Genomic DNA, 12677 nt, shown 5'->3' on the forward strand with positions numbered 1-12677 from the left:
ATTAATGACCTCGACACACTTTCAACTTCAAAGGGGTCAAATACCTCAAAATGTTACAACGATTTCTTTCCAGTAACTAAATGGCCTTATAAAGTCACCACATAATATCATCTAGTCATTAAGTAAAAAAACGGTCCGGGTTACTGATATAAGATAGGTAGTATGACAAGATGAATGGCTTTGACCCACTTTCAAGGCAACAAGAGTCAAATGTGTTGCAATCTTCAAACTTCAAGGGTCGTTATAGTAGACCAGTACCATGCTGATAAGAAAAGATACCGAGTTTGTTCTGATGAATGACCTTGTCCTAATTTCAGGTCACAGGTGTCAAATGTGTTAAGAGCTTAAAACTTCTCAATAACAAATTGAGTAAAGGTATTTGTAAAGTACCCTGCTTGGAAAATGGACTTCTAAGTTGCACTTATTAATCCTCTGGGGAGAGATGAACGGGACTCTTGTTAGGTGAAAGAAAAGAAGAGCTTTGAACTTGTTCCAATGGCATTAAGTTAATTTGAACAAATTTAGTCAGAACTATCCATGAAGATTTTTTCTTTTATTCTAATCATTGGTGTATGCCATTTGATCCTGAGTGGCAGGGTCCAATATGGAAATTTTAGTAATTTCTTAATATCAATTCTTTGTCTTCAGGGACAACAACATAAGTTTGTCCAGATTCGGTATGAAGCATCATTAAAGGACAGAAACCCAATTTTGGTGTAAACAGTAGGACTAACTCTCCTTAGGGATAAGGAATGTGGCCCAATAGGGTAGATACATGTAAGACATCCAAAGAATGCCTATGATTTTCTTTTATTTTCAAAATGAAAGATGGTGTTCTCAACTACGGAGATTCAACATCTACTTTGTATAAAATGTGCATTTTTGTATCAGTGACCTGTTCAAATATGCCTTCTTTATTTAAACATATTGTTAAAAATTTACCATTGCCACTAATCTAGTGTGAGTTTTCTTTTTGGTAGGTTCACAAGGATAAGGCTAGTAAGCCTTGTAAATAAGCTTGAAGTTGAAATTGTTGGGAAAAGTGAAAGGAATGAATTAATTTACAACATTTAATTGCTTCAGGCCTTGTGTCTTTATTGTTCTAAGTCTACTTATTTGTTCTTTTAATTATATCATACAACAAAAACAAATAACTAAAACATGAAAAATCTTTATTTATAATAATTATCTTGAAGAATACAAATAATCACTGCAGGAATTCAAGATGACACATGTACTGGAAAAAGCAAAAGATAATCAAATAGAACAATACAGGAAACTTAGTGAAAACAAACCAGAAACATATTGGTAAACAGTTCTCTGGGCAGCCTAAATACCCTACAGGCAATAACAATGCTTAGTAAGATATGTCTCTATTTCTTATTATAATATCAGTGTATATATGCGAGTCCATTTTTCTTCAAAATCGCTGCTGTTAGAGATTAGGTTAAAAATTTTTTTTTTATAGTGTGCTCTTGTTTAATACTTGCTGGACTTTAAAATTTGTCTGAATGAGGCACAAGACTTATCCCCCTTGGTATGGATGAATGAAGACCATATATGTAATTTAACAGAATACACCATGAGGAGACTTTACAGATGACAACAAGATATATACTATACATGATATGGCTTACAACTACATATGTATTATGTAGTTTGAGGATGAAACACATAACTTCAACCGTTAAACAGAATTCACAAGGAAAGCTACAGATTTGACAATTAAATCAAGAATTTCACCCAGCACTGACGTTTCTTTATGTAAACCACAAAGTGGATTCCACTTTATCTTTTCAATCAGAAAGGGAAGACATCTTAGAATCATGGATCGTAAGAATCGCCATCCATCACTCCTATGTAAAGGGAGAGTACTCTGTTTGGTTCAAATAATTACCATTGTTTCTTAGAAACTTTGAAATTGCAACTAGAATACATTTTAATACAATTTTCATTGAAATTCCCTTCAATTACAGCATGATATCGAAATCACTGAACATTATTAATTTCATGAGGACTAAGCCAACACACAACCACCTTTACACACAAGTGATGAAATAATCCACTTCCCTGCATTCAGCTTTACCTTAATAACATATAATGTCAAGATGAAGTCAACAAAGAAAGATGTTAATTAACAGAAAAACAATAAAATATCAGCAGTGACTGAAAATCACTGCCCTGGCTCTTTATGAAATGCATATGTTTTGAAATACAACTACCAGGTACACCTTACAGATATAACTTAATCAAATCAACATTCCTCACCGGTACACAGCTACATCATATACCATTCAGCCCAAATCATTATTCTTTCTGTCAATATTTGCTACACTCTCTAAATTACAGTTTGGAGTAAAAAAAATGTTTAAAATTCATTAATATTACTACACCACAAGCACAACACTTGGATATAAATATGTTATTTAAAATTTAAAAAAAAAACTTATGTTTCATTGCTACCAACATAATTAATTATTGGAAATAGTATCGATTGATTACTCTACTTGGCAGCAATAAATGTTTCCTCAAACAGTTCAGGATTTATAGCCATATAAAACAGAGTATTTTATAATGATACCATAATTTGTCCAGCAATATTAAACCAGGGATGTATGATACAGAGAGATAAGAAACTGCCTTTATCTCTTTGTAAACATTACAACAAAGAAATTCAAGTTGCCAAGCCTTTCTGTGTTTAAAAACCATTTTTCTCCGAAAAAGTGTAATTAATATTTTCAAAATAAACGGTATGGGAAGCAGAAAGTTTAAAAACATTCAAACTGATTGTGCAAACATTTGTGATAAATAATGTCTGTAAAATATTCTGTAAATAAATGTTTACGCTATTTACAGCTGAAATACTATCCTTTAATGTATACGGATTTCAGTCTCAAATATGAAGAAAATAACCTTTAAATAAAAAAATAAATAGCATCAAAAAGCTGTGTAGTTAAGTTTTTTTTCTATTTTAAATTTTGTAATGCATCACTTCAATTTATCAGTATCATTTTAGAACCAAAATAAGATTCTTCTTGCTAGCTGACAAAAGGCCCTAGTCAAGCTGGCCAGCGCAAAGTTCACATCCTGGTAACTAAAGTATGAGACAAAGGTTACTATGATTAGACAACAAATGTGATGGAGAAGGGGTTTCAATGACTTCATGGCTCAGTGACCAAACATAAAAACCTACACAAGAGAATACTCCACTCGGCTTAGTTTCTTATCCCTCTATATGTCACTGCTTCAACATTATAAAGCAAATCCCAAAATGTATATTCTATACAAATTTTTAATTTATTAAGATTTAAGATTCCACATTTGAGCTACTTGCTAAATGTTTTTTTATTACATGAAATTACTGAAAATCAAAACTCTTTAATGATACCTTCTTTTGGCACTCTTCATGTAAAATCTTTTAATTCTTTTGCAATAGGCACCTTTTCCTAATTGCTTACAATTATCATGGAATACATATTCTTCAATGTTCTATAAAATTTGCAGGAATCTGTGTGAATCATGGTCACTCATAGAATATCAACATTATTCTAATATCATTCACATGACCTAGGGATCCTTATTGTCATAAATGCAAATTAATCTGGTTAATACACACAATTTTATGGATTTTATTTATAATACTTCAAAATGTGAACTTCTTACTAATTATCACTCATAGCAATCTGTCACCATATCAACAGTAACCACACATAGCAATCATTCACCATATCAACAGTAACTACCCATAGCAATCAGTCACCATAGCAACAGTTACTACCCATAGATTTCAGTTACTACAGTAACAGTTACCACACATAGCTATCAGTTACTATAGCAACAGTTACCATCCATAGCTATCAGTTACTACAGTAACAGTTACCACCCATAAATATCAGTTGCTATAGCAATAGATACCATCCATAGCTATCAGTCACTATAACAACAGTTACCACCCATAGCTTTCAGTTACTATAGCAACAGTTACCATCCATAGCTATCAGTTACTATAGCAACAATCCAATCCAGACAAGATAATAATGAGTGCTTTATATCTGTGCTTATTTTCTGTTTTTTTTCTTCTAGTTTTTGCCACCTAATCCTGCTAAGCTGACATCATCAGAAGTGAACTTTGCAATAAACATAATCATTGAAGTCTCATATCTTATGTAGAATTATGCTGATTTTTAGGGGCCAGAATGAATACCATCCTTAATGATGTGTAATACTGTTGATTATACCTGACCTTTAAAAACAGGTCCAAAAATCCAGGCTCACAGTCTAGCCTTCACCATTCAACATATCTGTATATAGATTAAAATGTTCAAAAACACTGATATTTTATTTAAATTTTCCCTTGTGTTTGACCTTTGGCATTTCTTTATCAACGGTAAGGTAAACAATGGAATGTTAACATTTAATCAAGTTCATCATCCTCTATTTTTGCCTCTCTTTCATTGACTTCTGACATTGGACTTTCATCTGACACAGTCATTCTTTCTTCAGTCGAGTTATCCCCCTTTGCTTCAGATTCCGTGACAGGCTGTGTGGATTCTATTATTTTTGATTCACTCAAACTAACTTCTCCCTGAAAAATAAACAAATTCTTGTATCTATTTCAACTTCACCATGTCTAAATTTTTGAAGCAAAATTTTATTACAGGAGGTTGTGTTTAAGAAAAAATCAGTTAAATATGCACACCAATTATCATTCTTCTATGTTAAGTTTACATAGCTGTGACTTTGGCTTGATATAAACTTATTACATTGTTTTACATCACTACCCTTGAACTCCTTTTTAATATCAGAGATGCTCATTCCCCAATATTTTTTAAAGTTTTGTTGAAAGAAAGACATGTTTTAATATTCTTTAATCTTAATGTGCATAACGCTTTCTTTTCATTTAGATAGTCACTTTCAGCTTGTCACAGTATTTTTATCTAAAATGGCTTTGGCTGTCTTGAGCCATTAAATACAAATCAAACCCAGTATTAACTCCTGTTATGTATTCTGAGAACAACCTCATTCTGTTACTTTGAATTCTGATATTGTTTGATTTACTATATCAGATTACAACACCCCGATTAAGAATCAGTTTAAGCTCACATTAGTCTCAACTTCAGAGTTCTCCTCCCTATTACTGTCATTGCTATTCAGCATTCCTAAAGTATCGGTTAGATTTCCACTATCTCCACTAGGTGTCACTAGTGATGACTTTGCGGGTGTGGTAGGCACAGACTTTTCCCCTGATGATGACAGTTGCCAAGACGGTAAAAGTGGGGTGCTGGAGGGTGTGGGAGGGAACTGGCGTCTGTAAAAGTGCAACAACAAAGTTTGCATTTCCAATCAAATATTAGAGATCTCTATGTTATCATCAATGACAGGTTCAAAACAAAAAAAAACAACACTTTATTTTACAACAATTAGGAAACAAAATATCAATGGCTGGTCAGGTTCAATATCACACCACTGTACTAACATATTACATTCATTCATTAATATGACGACTGAATATTCAGAACAGTTGGAAACAACCTGAATCAAATTGTGCTACTTTTGTCATTGAGTTATCCAACTTGTCATGAATAGCTATACAGTATGGTAAATACATGTAGTGTCTTTACATTCATGGAGAAGAGATTTGACCTGAATATGAATCATGTAAAAACGTATTAGTGAAATGGTAGATATTTCTACTAAATATTAACAACTATGATTTCACATGTTTCCTGAAGTTGTATGATTATGCATGCTTACATCGAAAATATAAATATCTCATCCCCAGCTTATAAACTTTTATATGCATGTTTACAAGAAATATATAATTATCTGCATTATCTGAATAAATGTTTACCTGTTCAACAGAAGTCCTTTAATACTTGAAAGTTCTGATTTCACCTCGTGCATAGTTTGTGAATCTTGGGAGCTCTGTAATATTTCTGAAGACTAGGGATAAAAGAAAAAGAATCACAATCACAAAAAACTTTTAATCTTAATACTCAGTATGATATTCCAAACAAGAGAATCAATAGGCCTGTGTTGACTGATTTGTTGTTGATTGCTGTTAGCAAATACTTTTCATATTCTGTGTATCTTAATACCTTCAAAGTCAAATTAATTTACGCAAGTCGACAACCTCATTTTAATTGGATTAACATATCAACTTTGCTCTCTGTGATAAATGAAACACATCTTTCCAAAACCTCAAATAACATAATTTGACTTAGCTCTTTTGAGAATAAAACTGTCTCCTTGTTGCAAATTAATGATATTTCTTGTGATAATGCCCTTACCAAGTTTAGCATGAATGTTTTGTGATAGTGATCTTCCCAAATGTTTAGAATGAAGGTCATGTGATTATGATCTTACCCAGTACATATCACACAACATCAATCTTACCCACTGTATATCATGTAACTATGTTCTTATCCACTGTATATTATGACAATGATCTTACCCTTTTCGCATGAATGTCATGTGACAGCTGTTGAACTTTCTCCTGTTCCTTGGTCACCTGTTCCTGAAAGGAGGTCAGTGTCTCCTGGACAGTGGTCAGCCTCTCTACTACACTGCTCTGTAGTTTCTCCAAGGTTGTCAGTCGCTCTTCTGTTCTTGGTTGTCCTAGTAACCATGGTTTCAATACCTCCTTTTGTCAAAAATAAAAACCCAATTTACACTAAATTAGAAAACAGTTGCACAATGGCAAACAACAAAAAGAAATCAGCAGCAAATCTATCGCCTTTTCAGCAATTGTCTTAGACTTCAACCTACTTTTATGATCAGCAAGAGATAAAGATACAACACTTACAATAATTCAGTTTTGAACACTGTTTCATACAAAGAATATTATTGGTCAGTTAGAACGGTCACCTCATCTATATAGCATAGCGTGCAGGTTCGCTTTTAAAGACGTCTGGGAAACTATAACTTGCATCAGAAAAGATTTGGTTAGGGGTACCAACCACAGAATTTGAAAGATAATTTGCTTAGAAATACCAAGTAATCTGAAAGAATCTGAACTATGGAGATAAGTTATTCATTTACAGTCCTAAGTCAGGTAGATGTTTAAATTAACTCTATTTATTTTGAAACAATTTTAAAAAATGTTTTTACAACTTATATTTATCACTGTTCTTGGTCTGGATGGAAGTATCTGAAAGGTCTAACTGTGATGACTCTCATGTTCATTTTGAGAATTGAACCCTGGACGGTTAGGAGAAAGGTGAGTGCATCTCCACTACACCATCCGACCCTTAATGTTTTAAGGGAAAGTCCCTTAGTAGAAAGACCAAAACCTCTAACTTTTAATCAGACATAACATGTAAGCATTCTGGGTTCACTGTGAGATAAATACTGGTAGGTAAATATGTGACAAAATTGTTTATCAGGTTGTAGAATTATACAAGGTGTAACAATGTGCGATGTAAAAATGCAGAAACATGTGTAAAATTTTACTCTGATTTCATGTATGCTTCTAATCATTATACTGATGATGGCCGCACAAGGGGACACAAAATATAGACAGTAAAATACACAGCCACAATGTACTTGTGGTAATGAGATTCCTTTTATCTTTCTTACTGAAGAGGCTGATTTAAAGGATATATAGGGTGTATCATATACCATTTGTATCTGAGAAGGAGAAAGTACACAACATCTTACCTTATAAAATTTGTAGGCAGCATATGTCATACCACTTGCTAATGCTATCACAGAAAGCACATCTCTAACTTTTTGCCATCTTGTGTATATAAGTACTGAAAAGAGAGGTAAGAACACAAAAATAAGTCCATTTTTATCTCATTGAAAACATCTTCAAATCATTATCATAAAAGCATTTAGCTGACCCCGTCCTTCCATACATCTTTGGCCTTGACATGCTATGAATCACTGACCTGGATGTCCCTCTGAACATCTTCGACCCTGAGTGGTCAAGTTAAGACAAGCTGTTACAGTGCAACTTAGTCTCTTAAGCCCATAACAGGAAAACTTATGAACGAGTTTGTCTTTTATGTGTGAAACTCTTGCAATATAGAGCCTAGGCAAAATTCTAAAGACAAAGTCCCCAAGGCGGGTGAATACCCAGGCTTGACAAACTTGGTTAAAACCTATAGACAGGTCAAAAGAAGGACCACAAAAATAATCAAGATTGTCCGGATCATGATTAAAAAGTAAATACCAGGTAATATAACTGGTACTGATTTAGACAAAGAAGCACTATATTATGACTACCTTGTCATCATGATCTTGTTTTGAAATTTAAACTACATAACTTGGACACTACTCAATCTATATATATTTTAATCCCTGACACAGATTCCACAAACCTGGAGGTGGTGCCATCTGTTGAGTGTTGTTAGCGTATGGGACCATCTGTCCTGAGGATTGTGGAGGAAAAACTTGTGTGACATTGTCATCTTGTGCTACTCCTGCTCTTTGAACTGCGAGGTCAATTTCTTCTTTTGTTAAACCTAATACAACACAAGAAATCTTGAGCACATAATATTGAATCTAAAAATAAAGATGGTATTTTAAGCAAACATCAAGTTCTGATAAACAATGAATGAGATCTACCCATGCTTACATACAGACTTTACATACCATACATTGCCACATACTGTCAACCTGGAGTAATTTCAGTCAAAGTTGACTTTCTTTCCAAATTCAATTAAAGATTTTGTAGCAATGTAAAAGTTAAAACTACAAAAATAAATAAATTAATTGAAAACAGCTGATAACAGAAAGCTGTTTTAAATGTTTTAAAAGGCACCTCATCCAAACTTAGCCTGGAGCAATGGTGGAATATTTACATTAAACATATACAAGATGAAAATCTTACCTTTTCTTTGTAAGAAAGCTTTCTTCTGTGAAAGAGGGCTTTGTTTGACTTTTGGATTTTGTAAGAATTTTACAGCTGTACTGATCTGTAATATAATTCAAAAATGTTTATACCAATATATTACTTATGTTGTTAGTTCCCAAATTTCTACATAGAACATAAATGTTTCCATAAAATTATAATCCTGAAAAGTAATGTTTTGTAATGATTTATCTTCCATGATTCAAATTTCATAAATATACATATAGAATTTTTTAATGAAGGTAGAAGGTTTGCTGATATCTTGCAACGGATATTGTCCAATCGTCTCTATCTTCAACTTAGTTTTTTTTCTAACTGGATTCTGTATTCCGAAGAAATTCATCTGCAGAAAACTACTGGTATTTGCATTGTAAATATGTACCTAGATATTGGATCTCTTTCTCATTGTATAGGTTTTTTTATACAATATGTATATATATATATGTATACATGCCCCTACCACGAGATATACATACCTGTATGTACAGTTATATTAGGTGAAGGCATGGAGCAATTGGATCAAAGATATTGTAGAAGTACAAGGTAATAACTAATTACTGTTGTTCTAGAATGTCTTAGTTCTGGAAGCTGATCATTTATTTCATTTTATTTTAATTGTCTACAGATTCAAGACAAGAAATAGTGGTAAAACTTCATCAATATACATACAAGTTCCTCTCGAACTCCCTCAGCAGGAGCTAACACATCTTTGGTCACTTCAACCTGAGGAAAGAAAACAAAGTACTGTCAAATCTGTCATTAAAGGAAAGTCAAAGGCGTAGAGAAGAGTGGTCTTTATAAAAAGGTTTAAGTATGTAACAAATTGTGTTGCATTAGGACTTTAAATTATAATGACCTGACAGGCATTTGTTACATTCATTATTGTACGTATATAGGTGGCCTTTAGGCAGATTTTGGGTCTTTTGACTGTGGAAACCTTGGTAAATACTACTGTGATATATCACTCAGAGGAATCTTTCCTTTAGCTTTATTGATCAAAAACTAGTAAGTAAGGGGCTACAGACAAATTGTTATGGAGGCAAGCAATAAATAATGAGCTCTTTTTACAATGATGACTATGCAGAATCTCAGGAGTAATATTAGCTTAACTTTCACAAGACTGTATTACTCAGATACCTGAAAATTTGTGGGCAAGATATATTTTCTGGAGGTGGACTATGTAACCTGCTACCCCAGTACATACATACTAATTGCAATATACCACTTGGCTTCAGAGATCTCTTTAGATTAATAGCTTGAGTGCAATCTTAGCAGTGGCATTGAAAAACAATAATCAGCCCTGTTACACTGGCACCCACAAAGGGACCTGTGTGAGAGATGTGTGTGAAATAAATAGAAATAATTAGAAATGCTCTACAAAATAAACATCGTTTTGATCCCTGACAACTCTATGAAGAGTTCATTTCTAGAACAAAAATATGTAACCTTAGTAAATACTTGTCACAACTCAAATCAGCAAAGGGAGAACTTTTTAACAGAGACATATATAACACAAAGATAAGACACTTCCTCTTGAGTTAACCATTAGTCACACAAGACCAGGTGACTACTAATAATCGTTAGTTGCGTGTAACCATATGTAAGCACGACTTTCGAAACCTCTGCCATATTGTAAACGTCATATTGGTTATACACCTCACTTCAAACTGTTGTATATGTGACTTTTTAGAAGGACGAAATAGGTACAAAAAATATCTTAGGAAGAAAATGTATGTTGTAATATATAATGTTTATTCTGCAACAATTTAGTGATGTTGATGAGTTTTGATTCATCATTTGTTCAGATTAATTCTCTGAAAAAAAAACATGAAATTTCTGCATGTCCAATGTTGTTTTTGTGTGTTGTCAGCATGTCCATGAACTTTCTTGTTATAGAATACATGAAATCCTGTTTCAGTATTTATTTGATCTGAATTTGGTTTTCATATGTTTGTTCTGTTACAGTATTTTTATCGTCCTTCTTGGTAATGTTGTGTTACATCTTCAATGATATTTACTAATTATGAAGAGAAAAGTTGACATTTCCATAACAAACTTGTATTTGACATGGCAGCTGTGGTTGTGATCAGTGCCTCTCTTCTTGGCTTTGGATAAATGTGAGTTCTGTCTTTTGTACTTTATTCCATTTAAGATAATTTCAAAATCTTAATAGTAAGATAATTATTTGACTAGAAATACAAGACTTGATGTGACATGTCACCGATAAAGTTTGATGACAAAGTTGTAAAACATTGGTAATTTCATAACAAAGTTTTTCTCACATGGTCCCTAGGGTGTGTATGTGATCTGTGATGTTCTTGATTTTAGGGTAATACAAATTATTTTGGTTGCTCGCTGTTGGTCTAAGAATGATTTTCAGGTTTTAATATCATGATATATCAATCACTTACCACAAATCTCAATATTGTTGTGACATGTCCCTGATAATATTCAATAACTGAAGCTACAAAAGGGTCTGTTTTTTTCACACACCCTACACACCACCAAATTTTGCACTTGTTACATTTCCTTCAAGTAGAGAATTCAGTCATGCACAATCATACAAGAACTGTGAGAGTTTCTGATCTCTGTGTTGTATATGTCTCTGTCTGATCAGTTCAGATCAGACTAGCCAGGAATCCTGGGTTTGATCCTAGCAGAGGCATTGAAATAATTTATGTCCTCTTTTACGATGTATGAATTAATAAATGTTATTACACTCATAATAACCTATTTATACCAATATTACCTGGAGACTAATGTATTTCTATGTATTGTTTACATGTTAGCTTCCATCTCCAAGCAAAATATAATTTCCAGCGAGGAATTGAAGTCTAAAATGTGGCAGAATCGAGAGATATACTTGCAATAGGAAGGATTAAAGAAAAACACTGTGCCAAAAAGGGTGGGCTTCAAACGAGCGACTCTTTGGTACCTAGCCAGACACTCTACCGCTCGACTATAGGGAAATTCCCAGTAGGCTAAGCTAATAAGGCGATCTGTACTATCAACTTCTACACACTAATGTATATCATTATCCTCCAGTGCATTCTCTCACATCCGAGTATGATTAAAAATCAAAATGGCAACATCTTGGCTTGCAAAAACTGATACATATATACAAGGCTAAAGTATCGTTTAGTACAGAAACTTGTTAGCTCAGTAAAGCAGGTCCCACACACAGCTCAGCACAAGTTACAGCTGTGGACTTTGAACTACCTGTCTTGTGGACTTAGATAGCACTAGGTAACATTAAATATTCATTTAACACCATTCGCCTAATAAACTAACTGCTAGGTTTTCTTCGAGTTGGTGACAAGACGTTGGATTCTCAAACAAGCATAAAGCGTAGTAAGACTTTCAATGTTGACAAACCTTTCCATCATCGTCCGCCATATTGGATTTAGTGTTAGTAAAAATCGGAACGGAATACGGAACGAGAATAGACCAAATTATGAACGGAGTGTAAGACTATATCTGTTACTTTATTTTGAAACTCGTTTTGGACATATCGTAAACAGTCAGCAGGGGAGTAGCGTATAACTAGTCGCAGTGGAGGTGAAGCTCGGGTGTCAACGAAATGGTTGACAGGTTTTTGTCTTCTGAATCTAAATATAGAGGCAGTTATGCCTGCGTTCAGAAGAAACTAAGTTAAACTTAGTTAAGACAAAATACTGACATGTCAACAGAAAATTCAATGACTTACGTTCGATAAAACCCGGGTAAGATATAAACAAAAGAAAAAAATACACGGAGACTCCTGAATGAAATACAATGAGAAGAAGACCAGGTTTTCCGGAAGGGTAAACGTCTTTTACTT

The 12677-nt window shown here is 33.5% G+C and overlaps 1 protein-coding gene across 1 annotated transcript; it reads right to left on the bottom strand.

The window, feature by feature from the left end:
• Window positions 1-1155: 1155 nt before the first annotated feature.
• LOC132554812 (peroxisomal membrane protein PEX14-like) lies at window positions 1156-12253 on the bottom strand. Its single transcript, XM_060219130.1, has 9 exons — window positions 12233-12253; window positions 9527-9580; window positions 8837-8921; window positions 8325-8468; window positions 7660-7754; window positions 6455-6643; window positions 5852-5943; window positions 5104-5308; window positions 1156-4585 (listed from the first exon to the last, which is right to left on the bottom strand). Exons 1-9 carry the CDS (start codon window positions 12251-12253, stop codon window positions 4415-4417), a joined length of 1056 nt encoding a protein of 351 aa, XP_060075113.1. The 3' UTR covers window positions 1156-4414.
• Window positions 12254-12677: the final 424 nt, after the last annotated feature.

This window comes from Ylistrum balloti, unplaced genomic scaffold, assembly GCF_031769215.1.
Source record: "Ylistrum balloti isolate Yb309-2 unplaced genomic scaffold, AGI_CSIRO_Ybal_v1 Utg369642, whole genome shotgun sequence".
In the NCBI taxonomy this organism is placed as follows: Eukaryota; Metazoa; Mollusca; class Bivalvia; order Pectinida; family Pectinidae; genus Ylistrum; species Ylistrum balloti.

Bases quoted from the DNA above. Each gene is read 5' to 3' on its own strand.
- LOC132554812 (XM_060219130.1), bottom strand. From the start codon at position 12,253: ATGGCGGACGATGATGGAAAG. The intron at 8,469-8,836 runs GTAAGATTTTCA...GTGTTGTATTAG, and splicing joins AGCTTTCTTACAAAGAAAAG to GTTTAACAAAAGAAGAAATT. The intron at 7,755-8,324 runs GTTTGTGGAATC...CTCTCTTTTCAG, and splicing joins ACAGATGGCACCACCTCCAG to TACTTATATACACAAGATGG.